This window comes from Microcaecilia unicolor, chromosome 2 (assembly GCF_901765095.1).
Source record: "Microcaecilia unicolor chromosome 2, aMicUni1.1, whole genome shotgun sequence".
NCBI classification, from domain to species: Eukaryota; Metazoa; Chordata; class Amphibia; order Gymnophiona; family Siphonopidae; genus Microcaecilia; species Microcaecilia unicolor.
In genome coordinates this window covers 226123900-226138759 of record NC_044032.1, presented here as the reverse complement: position 1 = coordinate 226138759, position 14860 = coordinate 226123900, and the positions used below count along the sequence as shown (strand labels likewise).

Genomic DNA, 14860 nt, shown 5'->3' with positions numbered 1-14860 from the left:
CGATACCTCACTAGAATTCAAGCTGTCAAATAAGAGGAGTGAGCCATGAGACTGCAGCTAGGGGTTGACCAGCACTATTTTAAGCTCTGACACCCAATGGAGAGTGAATGGAGATCAGTCCTGTCCATACTCTAATCACCATGGAAACCCTCCAGTAATAGAGGTATGTATTGTGGGGTTGAAGATTGGTCTTTAGTGTTTGGGGAGGGAATAGGGGGGTGAAAGGTTGATACCTGCCCTGGCTCCAGCAACACAAACTGAAAGTGTATTGTTGGAGCAGGTTAATGACTCTAGTGATACAGTTTCTGACAACAGGAAAACATTTCATACTAGAACATAGCTGCTGCTTGCATGATTGCAATTAACATAAGAGTAGCCATACTGGGTCAGACCATGGTCCATCTAGCCCAGTATCCTGTTTTCCAAACAGTGACCAAGCCAGGTCACAAGTACCTGGCAGAAACCCAAATCATGGCAAAACTTCATACTACATTTAAGCAAAATGGTAATGTTTACTTTTTGTTTTCCCATAGTTTCATTATTCATATATTGGATCAATGATGGTCTTCCTTTATTAGTAAGCATGACAATGATCATCTTATGTGCTTTTCCTTAGGTGTCACTGCACAACAGGATACACTGGGGTGAACTGTGAAATAAACATTAATGAATGTGAGTCCAATCCATGCATAAATCAAGCAACCTGTGTGGATGCCTTGGATTCCTACATCTGCAAGTGTACACCTGGCTTTACAGGCAGAAGGTGTGAAACAGGTATACATAGTATTAACGTGTCAGAGAAAGGTGACATAAGATGCATATTTTACCTTGATTAAGAAGACAGTAAGATACAGTGTGGAGGTAATTTTCAAAAAGATTCTGCAGAGAAACCCCCTTTGAAAATTGCCTTCCTTCCAGGGTTGGGAGGAGGTGGGATCCTGGGGGCAAGGCCAGGGCTGCACTGAGGTAACACTGGTAAAGTGTATTCATGGAGAGTGTATCTTAAACTCCCTATACATAATTTCTAGTGGGAAGATTGCACCTGCAAAATTGCGGATACCTTCATATTCTGAACTCCCACTGGGCCACAGATTTTCATAGGGAAACTCCATAAGGAGTTTACTTTTGAAAATAAGCTTGTAGGCCTACAAGTGCAAAGCACCTTCTTCATGGAGAATCTGAAAATTGGCTTCTTTGTGCTCAAATTATTTAAATCTTTTTCACATACATGAAAATTTACTGGCCCCATATCTTTCTTTATTTCCCATAAACTAAGCATGGGTCTACTTTGATGCTTCCTATTTGTGTTTCATAAAAGTAAGATGAGCCCCCAAATTTAGCAGGATGAGCATGGTATAATGTACATGTCTCGTACATATGTTTTAAATTTTCCATATAGTCAGTGACACTTTACATTTAGGCAATTATACTGAATATATGGGTATAAGTGGAGCAACAAAGTAGATATTCCAGTTGTTCCTGAAATATTTACTCTGTTCTTCATTAAAAGCTCATGGGTTTCTTTTGACTTTATTGGAGCCTCTCTGTTGGGATGCCCTAATGTCCCTGTTTCTTCAAAGATGCCTCACTCCGATCCATATGCTCCTGAGCAACTGTCTGCTTCCCCTATTCTAGTTTAAGAGCTGCTCTAAATGTTAGTTCCAGCAACCTGGTTCCATCCTGGTTAAGGTGGAGCCTATGTTTTTGGAATAGGCTCCACTTTTCCTCAGAATGTTGTCTAGTTCCTAACTGGAGGAGTGGCCTAGTGGTTAGGGTGGTGGACTTTGGTCCTGGGGAACTGAGGAACTGAGTTTGATTCCCGGCACAGGCAGCTCCTTGTGACTCTGGGCAAGTCACTTAACCCTCAATTGCCTGCGCATTGAGCCTGCTATGAGTGGGAAAGCGCAGGGTACAAATGTAACAAAAATAAATAAAAAATACAAATCTGAATCCTTCATCCCTGCACCATTGTCTCAACCTCATATTGAGGCTCTGGAGCTCTGCCTGCATCTTGGTTCCAATGTTTGATACGGGTTGCATTTTTAAAACTGCTACCCTGCAGGATCTAGATTTCAATGTTCTACCTAAAAGCTTAAATTTAGCTTCCAGAACCCCTGTCCCACATTTTCTTATGTTGTTGGTACCCAAATGTACCAAGGCAGCCAACTTCTCCCCAGCACTGTCTAAAATCATATCTAGGTGATGCTTGAGGTCTACCGCCTTGGTACCAGGCAGACAGTAACCATGTGATCCTCACATCCACCAGCCACACAGCTTATCTACATGCCAACATCACTAACTAAAACAGCCATCCTAACCCTTTCCTCCTGGGCTGAAGCCCTTGGAGACACATCCTTGCTGCAAGAGGATTTAGCATTCCCCTGAGGGGAGCAGATCCTGGCTACAGGATTGGTTCCTTCTTCACCAGAATAATGCTCTCCTTTTAGGCAATACAGGGGTTGCTAGGCTGGCGTAGGGACTTTTCTACTATATCTCTATGGGTCCCTTCTATATATCTCTTTTTTTCTGCCTCTGCTTCCTCAAGTCTGCTACTCAAGAGATCGGACTCATTCTAGGAGCTCCTTGCACTGAGCATACACATATAACCTCTTATAAACTGGAAGATAATCATATATGAGAACTCAGTGCAAAAGAATATGTAACACTCAGTGCAAAAGACCAGATAGCACATCTCTCACTGCTGGACTGCTGTCTACTTCTTAGTATTGGTGAGTGGTTTATTTAAAACTTGGGGACCAGTCTGCTAAAAACGCTGGACCCTCCTACATCCCAGTGGCTTGATTTTCTCTGTTTTTCACTTTTTGTTTCCCGAAAATGGCTTGAAAAGATAAATGCACAGAGCACAAAACCTTGTTACAAACAGTATTTTTGAAAAAAAAAAGACAATTTGCTTTTTTGAAAATGGTTACATTTGCTATTTGGATTGGGGACCTTTAGTGCAAAACGTCCAGAGTCCGACTTAGATGTCATATCAAAAATACCCCTTCATATCTCTTTATAAAATAACCTCATAAAAACTTACAAAAGTTGTGGGAGTTGGTGCAAATGTACATGAGATTTTGTGACCCCTGCCCATGTTCCACACTAGCTTTTCCTCATATCACACTTACCCTCGAGTCATATAAGTAGGAGCATTCTTCGTGCCTGCTTTATACAAGTTGCCTTGCAGTTATTTTAAGCACATGCCCTTATTTGACAGGCTGACCCCTAGCCATAGTTCCGCAAAGCTATCATTAGGGGTCAACTGGTGTCATTTTGAGCTCAGTATCCACCAAGGCAGACCAGCTGGGAATTGTTCTTCATCCAGTAGACATCAGAGAAATCCCAAGTAGGTCCTGAGGGATAGCTGGAGGGGGGAGGTCTTCAGATGAGGTGTCTTTTTGCTAGAGGGGAGTCAACATGCCATTTGTTATCTCGCGTATCTTTTAAAATGCTCCCAGAGAAGAGAATGACTCAACTTGTGAGGTTGATTGCAAGTTGTGTTGTTCGTTTACCATGCTGTACCTAGTTAACTGCAGGTTAGTGAGTCCTGTAGCTAAATTAAACTTAATAATCACCCCTTATTTTCTATTGTTAATTAAATTATATATATATCTCAGTATATATTTATATGGAACACACATAAAACCCAGTGGCTGAGAAAGCAACTCAACAAATGTAGCTTCCTTAGATTGACTGCATACCTGTAACAAAAGACATACTTATTAAATTTTATTTGCTTTATATCATAGATTAAATATCAAAGTTGAGAAATATCTTCAAAAGAGGATGACATCATATTTCAAAAAAATTTTCCCAAACCCTAATTGAGAGAATAAAATATATATACTGTAATCAATTTGATGTCAAATGCCGGCTTTAATTAGAGAGCCTTAAGATACAAGTGAGAATGTGTCTATGTCAGAAACATTATTCTCCAGACAGTTCATGTATTAGAAAAATAATTTTTACATAGAAAATTTATATTGTAAAAGCCATTCTAACTAATCAGAAAATACCACAGAAGTAGCACACAGCAAAAAGAAATATGGGTGACATGAGGAAGATTGTATGCCTATTACCAAAATATTTAGGGCTTTTATATTAAAGTGCAGTTAATTTTTTATAGCTACCATGTGTTACTTGCAAAAATTAACACAAGTAAACTGCAAAGCCTGTGTGGTTGGTATTTTCTGTTTATGCTATGCAGATATAATTTGGATGTGGTCCTCTTGAAAATCTTCTCAACTTTGATCCCAGGCTAATTACAAGACACCTCCAGTAATCACCCCTGCCCCACCACTGATCCATCAGAGACACCCCTAGAAAGTGGGAGTGGTAATGGGGGGATGAGAGAGATTTAGGGTGTATGGTGTACAGATTAGGTGGAGATGCTGATTTGGGGTTGAGAAGGTCTGGATGTTGATGAGATTAATAGGATGTTGGCAATGCTGATCAAGGTTTTTCTTTGTTTTGTTTTAAATTGTATTTTATATTAATTTATTTCACAATTACTAATGCAGAAATCATGGTATATCTGTAACTATACTGAGACCCGGGTTTTTTTTTTTTAAGTAGTGGGCCGTAGTAAAATACATACTGAAAATGCATTACATTATAGTCTTATATCCAGCAATAACCAACAAGTTCAAATCAGGTAACAGCAAAGAGTCTGAAGAACCGTCCAGAGATTTACAGTTCAACAAGTAACCTGAAACCACATCCACCCAAAAAAATCAATAACAAACAGAGAGTCTTCAGCACACTCCAGGGCCTTTTTTACTGCAGTGAGTAAAAAGACCCCAGGCACACATAACCATGCAGTAAGAGAACACTTACCGTATGGCCATGCGACAGGGAGCCTTTACCACCACCCATTGAGGTGATAAGGGCTCCTGAGCTAACCCGGTGGTAACCGGGCAGCACGAGGCGATGCCCGATTACCACTGGGTTACCACCCCGCAAGCCATTTCTTGGGGTTTCCTTTTTCCTCTGGAAATGGTGCGCGCTTGGGGCGGGACTGTTGCCAGCGGCTGCTTCGGGCCCACGGTAGTCCCAGAAAAGCGAGTGGTAAGCCCGCGTTGGGCTTACTGCCACTCTGTAAAGGCCTCTCAGTGTCATAGTCATGTGGTAACTGTTACTGTACACTAATTTATACAATAAGAGCTAGATTCTATATATGATGCCTTAAAAAAATTGGCGCCAAAGCAAAATATGCCTAGGCGTTTACTAGGGGCACATTAGCGTTTTTAGCATGCTCTCAGCATTAGTGCGCACTAACTGTGTAGACACCCATAATATTCCTATGGGCGTCTACAGGGTTAGCGTGTGCTAATTTTTAGCATACGCTAAAAACGCTAGCGCACCTTAGTAAGCAGGGTCTCTATTTTGTATTGTGAGCCCTCCAGGAACACCTAAAACTTACTGTACCTAACTGTACACCACTACAGAAGCCCTCAGGTCTGCAGGTATCTCCTTATCTGTAGGTACAGTTGGTATTTTGTGGTTATGGAAGCTCACAATTTCTACCACAAGTGTACTAGTTAGAGTGGGATATGGACCTGGGTCCCTTTCTCTGCAGTACGCTGTACTGACCACTAGTCTAATCCTGCTGTAATAGGAATTTCCATAATATCTGAAACTGCCACATAGCCTTATGTACTGTCAGTGTCCATAGGTGCCGAATCTGTGGGTGCTCGAGTACCCTAAATATTTTGAGGCCTGACATAGGTGGCAAGTGCAACGCCCCTCCAGAGGACTCTCGATAAGTCAGTTCATGCACTGTCCCACTGCTGGCAGCTGTCCCGCTCCCCACGGCCCACTAGTGCTCCTAACTACCTTGATCGCTGCCAGTAGAGGCACCTCAGCGACTAAAAGGAGCTGCCTTGGGATCCTGGTCTGCCCTATGACACGTTCTGCCTCCTCTGATGCAACTTCCTGTTTTGCATTAGCAGGATGTGTCACAGGGAAGATTGAGGCCCTGAGGCAGCACCTTTCAATCACTGTGGTACCTCTGCAGGCAGCAGCGATCAAGGTAGTTAGCAGCACCAGTGAGCCGGTGGGGGGGGGGGGGGGGAGACAACAAAGAGGAGAAATGATGGATCTGTGGGTGCCAGAGGAAGGGAGAGAGAGAGGTGCTTCTCTGCTGGATCAGGAAAGGGGAGAGGGGAAAGAGGGATGGACAGACAGGAAGAGGTGCTGGACGGAAGAGGGAGAGGGATCGATGCTGGACCAACTTGGGGGGAGGAAGAGAGAAACAGACTGAGGAGAGAAGAATGGGGAAAGAAGATGCTGGATGGAAAAGAGGGAGAGAGACACTGGAGACCCAGGAGGGAGCAATACTGAACTGTGAGGGGGGTGTGGTTGGAAAGAGACAGGGAGAAATACTGGACCCAGGGTGAAGAGTATGGGTGGGAAGCTATAGGGCGAGATTCTGGTCCCAGGGGAAAGAAGGGAAGAGAGAGAAGAGGAACAGAAAGACAGAAGAGATGCTGGGTATGGAGGGAGAAAGGATAATAACACAGGGGTAGTGCTGGATGGGGGGGGGGGGGGTGCAGGGACACAGAGGAGTAATGCTGATCACAGGGGGAGGGGAGGGATAGGGACAAGGATAGGGCAAGACACACACAAAGGGGAAATTTTGAATATAAGGGCTGGATTGGGACTCTGCGACGGCATATGCTGAAAATGGAGGAAGGTAAAGGACAGGGACACAGAGAGAAGACGTTAGACAGGATGGATAGGGATGCAGGAGGAGGATGGTAGACATGGAATGAGAAGAAATGTCAAATGGACTGACCACAGCAAAGACAAGAAAACAAACATGCACAAAAAGGGACACTAGTCTGGGACCAAAGGGAACAGAAAAATAAAATGCTCAGACAACAAAGGCAGAACAAAGTATTTTATTCTGAATTTGTTAATCGGAATATATAAGCTTTTAGAAATGCAAATTTCTGAAATTTTGCATTTTAGTTTCAATTTTGCTAGTATTGTTGTATGCCAAGTCTGACGACTTGAGGTTTTCAGTTAAATTTGTTTGCCTTTATATTGATCTCTGGTCCCTTGTGATATATTTGTTGTGTTGTGTTTTTCATGTGTGACCACGGTGCGGTATTCTGCTAGCATGTGTTATCTTCGTAGAGATCTTGGGGTTTTTTTTCACTAGGTACTGTATTGGTGTTTTAAGGCCCAGTGTAGTATCTACAGTGCTGCTTTTTCACACATGAGGTTGTAGCTCTTCATTTCCTATTATGATATGGTAAGGTTCTGAGTGTCTTTGTGTTCAAGTTTGTGTTTAGTGTAAAGATGTCTTTAAAAGGTGTGGTTTGGATTTTAAAATATGCAGGAAGTGCTTTGGTGGTATGGTAATACCTTGAGAATGGTATGCAAGCTAAAGTTCGGGAAATGGAGCCTCATGCTATCTCTGAATGCAATCTAAGAATTCCTTTTTTGTGGTGCAGGCTGAGGGAGAATATTGGGTTGTGTTCAGCACCCCCAATCATTTTGAAATGTTGGCAGCTATGTCACTGTCACATCTTTGGGGGTTGGGAAGGGGTGAGTGACCACCAGAGGATTAAGAGGGGAGTCATGCCTTAGGGCACCTTTTTGTGACTTAGTTGTGATTGAAACAGGTGCAGATAAAAAGTCCCAATTTTTGCTCTAGACATTTTTATCTTGTTCCATTATCCCTGAAAAAATCTAAATGCTGGGCCAGCCCAAAACATGTCCCCTTACAATTTAGACAAATTGCAGAGAAAACCATCTCAAATCTGAGTTTTGAAAATCACAACTTTAATATCGTTTTTCCATGAAAAATGTCCATCTGCCACTTTGTGCTGCTTTTGAGACGTTTTTCTCTTTTGAAAATGACTGCCATTGTCAATGATTTACAAATCTTTTTGCCCAGTTGTCCCTAAATTGATGAAAGGAATTTTACATATAGAATTTGCCATTTAAAAATGCTGGTATCATCTTTACTATAGGACTTAGAGGGTTTATTATTGAAGCATCTCTGCATGAGAACAGTGGCATTTACACATGCATATTAAGGCTGTAAACTGTTTAGATATATTTACATCTGTTTGCAGTATATCAATTAAAATTGAAACATGAATGTGAAAAACTAAATAGCAATTTTAGAAAGCCACTGTTCACACATGGAGATCTATACTACATATAGATTTCAAAGGGAAAGAGTTTGAGCATGGATGGGGTGTGGCTTGTGTGGGCCAACAATAAATACTTTTATTCCCCTTTTTACAAGGGGAATACACATGAGTTCGGGTTGAAGCACGGAGACATCGGGCGGCTCCCTGGCCCGGCCGTCCTTGCAGCATCCCCGAGTTGATCGCGGTCACCTACAGGCCACATCCCCGACCGGGCTGAGACGACCCGAGCCAGGATCGACTGACCTCGTCGACCGCCAGCCTCGTGGCGCCCTAGGGGCGAGTGGCGCTGCACGGCTCAACAGAGCAAAGACCGATGCGGGTCGGGCAGCATCCCCCTCCAGATCCAGATTGGACTCGAGTCGGACCCACCGATTGGGCCTGCCACCAGTGTCCTCCGGCGACGGAGGGATCGGCATCGCATGGTCAATTGCCGATCAGTAAACCAGGAGGCCCATCGACTTCGGAAGTCCTACCTGACAGAACCGAGCCCCGACTAACAACACCAACAGGCATCACAGAGAGGAACAAGCTCTGTTCCGTGAGGAGCCGGCCTATGCTCCAGCTCTCTGGTCTCAACCTGGTCCACCCCAGCCATCTGAGACCAGCCCAGCAGCTCCAGCACTGTTGCTCCGAAAGCAGCCCACCCGCTCCAGCTCTCCCTGGTCCACCTGAGCCATCTTCTCTTCTCTCTGCTTGCTTACTCCAGTCCAGCAGTTCCAGCCTGTTCCAGTCCGCCGATCCTTGCTTGTTCCAGCCCAGCTTGTGCCATTCCGCCGATCCAGCTTCCCCCTGCCTATTCCAGTTCATCTGCTGCGGCCCGCTTGTTCCAGCCCTGCTTATTCAGTATGGCAGTTCCAGCTTGTCCCAGTCCGCCGATCCAGCTTTCCCTGCCTGCTCTGATCCATCGGCCTGTTCCAGCCTGCTTGCTACCTGCTCCAGCAGTCCGTCGGAGCCAGCTTCTCCCTCCTTGTCCCAATCCGCCGATCCAGCTCTCCCTGCCTGCTCTGATCCATCGGCCTGTTCCAGCCCGCCTGCTACCTGCTCCAGCTTGCCGCAGTCCGTCGGATCCAGCTTCTCCCTGCTTGTTCCAGCCGCAGTCCGTCGGATCCAGCTGCTCCCTGTTTGTTACAGCTACCAGCTCTTGCCTCTCCCTGCTTGTTCTAGCTACCTGCTCCAGCTTGTCGCTGTCCGTCGGATCCAGCTTCTCCCTGCTTGTTCCAGCCGCAGTCCGTCAGATCCAGCTTCCCCTGCTTGTTCTAGCTGCAGTCCGTCGGATCCAGCTTCTGTTTGCTTCTGTTTGCTCCAGCGTTCCAGTCCGACTGTTCCAGCTTATCCCTGCTTGTTCCAGCCCATCTGCTTCAGCCTACTTGCTCCGGTACACCTGCTCCAGCCTACCTACTCCAATACATCTACTCCAGCGTGTTCCAGTCCGCCTGAACCAGCTTCTCCCTGCTCGTTCCAACCCATCTGCTCCAGCCTACTTGCCCAGAGACACCTGCTCCAGCCTACCTGCTCCAGTTCATCTGCTCCAGCGTATTCCAATCCGCCTGATCCAGCTTCTCCCTGATTATTCCAGTACACCTGCTCCAGTCTGCCTGAACCTGCTTCTCCCTGCTTATTCCAGTACCTGCTCCAGCCTGCCTACTCCAACTCATCTGCTCCAGCGTGTTCCAGCGTGAACCAGCTTCTCCCTGCCTATCTCAGTCCATCTGCTCCAGACTGCCTGCTCCAGCTTCTCCCTGCTCGTTCCTATTCATCGGCACCAGCTTGTTCCAGCCCACCTGCTGGCTTGTCAGCCAGTACCTGCTCCAGCCTGCCTGCTCCAGCTTACTTGCCTGCTAGCCTACTAGCCCGCTAACTCACCAGCCATTGACAGTTTCTCCCTGCTCGCTCCTGTCCCCCTGCATCAGTATGCTCCAGCCCACCTGCTAAATTGTCAGCCCTTGACTTACCTGCTCTCCAGCGTCTCCCTGCTCATTCCTGTCCATCGGCTCCAGCATGCCCCAACCCGCCTGCTAGCTGACTTACCCACTCTCCAGTCCATCAATCCCTCCGATTCCAAGCCTCCGGCTCCTCGCTCTGTCACTACACTTACACTTGTCACACTGCAATCACTACTTATGGCCCCTGTCCACATCCTCTTCCTGGCCCTGTCCCTTCCTAATCTTTTTCCCCTCCCCTTACCGCTGTCTACCGCTGGAATCCATTGCCCACCTGTGTTCCCTCCCATCCTGCCCGCTACGGCAATACCCTATTCACCCTCATCCCTCTCCACCTCACCATCTCTCTTGTCCCCCTCCTCCTTCCTAACCCTTAATCTCCAACACCTCCTTCCTACCATTAACCCTTCACCATTCCTCCTAAGTGCACCCCGTCTTCGTCGCCTTCGTCGCCCGACCTCCCCCACCCTCCTCCGCACTATCTTGCTCCTCCTCCTGCTATCCGCGGGAGACATTAATCCTAATCCAGGCCCCCCCCCCCACCTGTCCTCCTCCTTCCCATGCAAACGATTCCGTGATGTCTCCAACCTCGTCTCTATTCCCCTCCTCCCCCCCTCTTCCCTCCCCTTCTCATGTGCCTTGTGGAATGCCCACTCGATCTGCAACAAACTGCCCTTCACCCACGATCTCTTCATCTCTCGTTCCCTCCCACTGCTCGCCCTAACTGAAACCTGGCTCTCCCCTGACGACTCTGCCTCCGTCGCGGCCCTCTGTCATGGAGGCTATCTCTTCTCCCACACTCCCCGCCCAGAGGGCCGCGGTAGAGGCGTCGGGCTACTTCTCTCACCCTTCTGTAGTTTCCAAGCCCTACTCCTACCGCAGTCTCACGGCTTCTCGTCCTTCGAAGCTCACTCCATCCGGCTATTCTACCCATTACCACTCAGAGTTGCAGTCATCTACCGCCCCCCTGACAAGCCCCTCTCTTCATTCCTTACTGACTTCGACGCTTGGCTCACCGTCTTTCTTGATCCCGCATCTCCATCCCTCATTCTTGGCGATTTTAACATTCACGTTGACAACCCATCCAATTCCTACGCTTCTAAATTCCTCACTCTGATATCCTCCTTTAACCTCCGACTATGCTCTACCACCCCTACCCACCGTGATGGCCATTGTCTCGACCTCGTTCTCTTCTCTTCCTGCTCACCTTCCAATTTCTGCACCTCAGTCCTTCCTATCTCAGATCATCACCTAATCACCCTCACACTTCATCACCCTCCCCCTCAACCTCGCCCAAACTATAACCACGGCCTTCAGGAATCTCCAAGCTGTCGACCCCCCTACCCTATCCTCCCACATCTCCAATCTCTTCCCTTCCATCTCGTCTTCTGAATCTGTCGACACGGCTGTCTCTACCTACAATGAAACTCTCTCCACTGCTCTGGATACCCTAGCACCATCTGTCTCTCGCCCCACTAAGCGCACTAATCCTCAGCCCTGGTTAACCCCTTGCATCCGTTACCTTCGCTCCTGCACCCGATCTGCTGAACGACTCTGGAGGAAATCTCGCACCCTATCAGACTTCACCCATTACAAATTCATGCTATCCTCCTTCCAGTCCTCCCTATTCCTTGCCAAACAGGAATATTACTCTCAATTAACCAATTCTCTTGGCTCCAACCCTCATCGCCTCTTCGCCACCCTCAACTCCCTACTTAAAGTACCCTCCGCTCCCACCCCCCCCTCACTCTCTCCTCAAACACTAGCTGACCACTTCCGCGATAAAGTGCAGAAGATTAACCTTGAATTCACTTCCAAGCCTTCTCCTCCCTGTGACTTCTTAACCCACTCCCTCTACCAACCTAACCCTGCTTCCTTTTCCTCCTTCCCTGAGATCACCGAAGAGGAAACTGCTCGCCTTCTTTCTTCCTCTAAGTGCACCACCTGTTCCTCGGATCCCATTCCCACCAATCTGCTTACCAACATCTCTCCTACAGTTAACCCCTCAATCTGTCACATCCTCAACCTCTCTCTCTCCACCGCTACTGTCCCTGACTCCTTCAAGCACGCAGTAGTCACACTACTTCTCAAAAAACCATCACTTGACCCCACCTGTCCCTCCAACTACTGCCCCATCTCTCTTCTACCCTTCCTCTCCAAATTACTTGAACGTGCTGTCCACAGCCGTTGCCTCGACTTCCTCTCCTCTCAGGCTGTCCTCGACCCGCTTCAATCTGGCTTTCGCCCACTACACTCGACAGAAACAGCACTCTCTAAAGTCTGCAATGACCTGTTCCTCGCCAAATCCAAAGGCCATTATTCCATCCTCATCCTCCTCGACTTATCCGCCGCCTTTGATACCGTCAATCATAATTTACTTCTTGACACACTGTCTTCATTTGGGTTCCAGGGCTCCGTCCTCTCCTGGTTCTCATCGTATGTTTCCCAACGCACCTTCAGAGTATCTTCTAATGGCTCCTCTTCCACCCCCGTCCCGCTCTCTGTTGGGGTTCCTCAAGGATCTGTCCTTGGACCACTTCTCTTCTCGATATACACCTCTTCCCTAGGCTCGTTGATCTCATCACATGGTTTCCAGTACCATCTCTATGCCGATGACACACAGCTTTACCTCTCCACTCCCGACATCACAGTCGAAACCCAGGCCAAAGTTTCAGCCTGCCTTTCCGACATCGCTGCCTGGATGTCCAGCCGGCATCTGAAATTGAACATGGCAAAGACTGAGCTCCTTATCTTTCCACCCAAACCCTCTTCTCCTCTTCCCCCACTTTCCGTCTCTGTTGACAACACCCTCATCCTCCCCGTCTCTTCAGCACGCAATCTCGGAGTCATCTTCGATTCCTCCCTCTCCTTCTCTGCCCATATCCAGCAGACAGCTAAGACCTGTCGCTTCTTCCTCTATAATATTAGCAAAATTCGCCCATTCCTCTCTGAACAGACCACCCGAACCCTCGTCCACTCGCTCGTTACCTCTCGTCTTGACTATTGCAACCTTCTCCTCGCTGGCCTCCCGCTTAGCCACCTATCCCCCCTCCAATCTGTCCAAAATTCCGCCGCACGTCTTATCTACCGCGTGAACCGATACTCTCATATCACCCCTCTCCTCAAGTCGCTTCACTGGCTCCCAATCCACTACCGTATACAGTTCAAGCTTCTCCTATTGACCTTCAAGTGCACTCAATCTGCTGCCCCCCATTACCTCTACCCTCCTCTCCCCGTATGTTCCGACCCGTAACCTCCGCTCTCAGGACAAATCACTCCTATCTGTACCCTTCTCCACCACCGCTAACTCCAGACTCCACCCCTTCTGCCTCGCAGCACCTTATGCCTGGAACAGACTTCCTGAGCCCATACGCCATGCGCCCTCCCTGCCCATCTTCAAGTCCTTACTCAAGACCCATCTCTTCTCCCTTGCTTTTGGCGCCTAACCACCTTCCCCATTCCTGTTACCTACACTGACTACGTAGTATGTTACCGTTAGATTGTAAGCTCTCTTGAGCAGGGACTGTCCCTCCCCGTGTTTAAACTTGTACAGCGCTGCGTAACCCTGGCAGCGCTATAGAAATGCTAAGTAGTAGTAGTAGTGCATGGACATTTCTGACTTTCGGCGATTTTCAAAACCAAAAACGTCCAAATGCAAGCCATTTGGGTGTGGGAGGAGCCAGCATTTGTAGAGAACTTGTCCCACTGACATGCCAAGACACCAACCGGGCACCCTAGGGGAAACTGCAGTGGAGTTCATAAAATGCTTCCAGGAACATAACTCCCTTACCTTGTGTGCTGAGCCCCCCAAAGCCCCCCAAAACCTACTACCCCCAACTGTACACCACTACCATAGCCCTTACTGGTGAAGGGGAGCACCTGTATATGGGAACAGTGGGTTTATGGTGGGTTTTGGAGAGCTCGCTGTTTCCTCCACAAATGTAACAGGTGGGGGGGGGGGGGGGTATGGGCCTGGGTCCACCTGTCTGAAGTGCACTGCAGTACCCACTAAAACTGCTCCAGGTACCTGCATGCGCTGTCATGGACCTGAGTATGACATCTGAGGCTAGCATAGAGGCTGGCACGACATATTTTTAAAGATGTTTTTGAGGGTGGGAGGGGGTTAGTGACCACTGGGGGAGTAACAGGAGGTCATCCCCGATTCTCTCCGGTGGTCATCTGGTCATTTCCGGCACCTTTTTGTGCCTTTTTCGTTAAAAAAACACGCCCGGGTGAAAATGTCTAAGTGTTCGTCAGGGACATCCTTGTTTTTTTCGATTATGGGTCAAAGACACCCATGTCCCACCTTTGCTATGCCTCCAACATGCCCCCTTGAATGTTGGACGTCCTTGCGACGGACTGCAGTTGGAGACGTCCAAAATCGGGTTTCGATTATACCGATTTTGACGTCTCTGGGAGAAGGACATCCATCTTGCGATTTATGTCGAAAGATGGGCATCCTCTTTTGAAATTGAGCCCAATAGCCACTCCCAGGTCCCAAATCCAGCTGTCAGGAGATCAAAGTCTGCAAAATCCAATTTCTTTCTTCCTCCTGGAAAGGAGCAACGATTTCCCAACTCCATAGGCAGGAGATCTTACCAAAGTTCCATACCTCACCAATTTTAGAGGATCTTCAGGAGTCAGTTTACCATCTCATTCATTCTACTTATGATGTATATGATACTTTCATCAGATCAGCTGTGGCAGCTATCTCTTCAAGACAGATGGCCTGACCTGAGGCATCTGGAC

At 47.5% G+C, this 14860-nt stretch overlaps 1 protein-coding gene across 3 annotated transcripts in view; it reads left to right on the top strand.

Annotated features, from left to right (window-relative positions):
• The window catches only part of SVEP1 (sushi, von Willebrand factor type A, EGF and pentraxin domain containing 1), a 538231-nt gene that overhangs the window by 276743 nt on the left and 246628 nt on the right, over positions 1-14860 (top strand). For all 3 annotated transcript variants that reach the window (XM_030193745.1, XM_030193746.1, XM_030193744.1), the window contains exon 25: positions 617-774. In XM_030193745.1, the coding sequence (XP_030049605.1) occupies positions 617-774 (158 nt within the window). The remainder of the gene's footprint in view (positions 1-616; positions 775-14860) is intronic.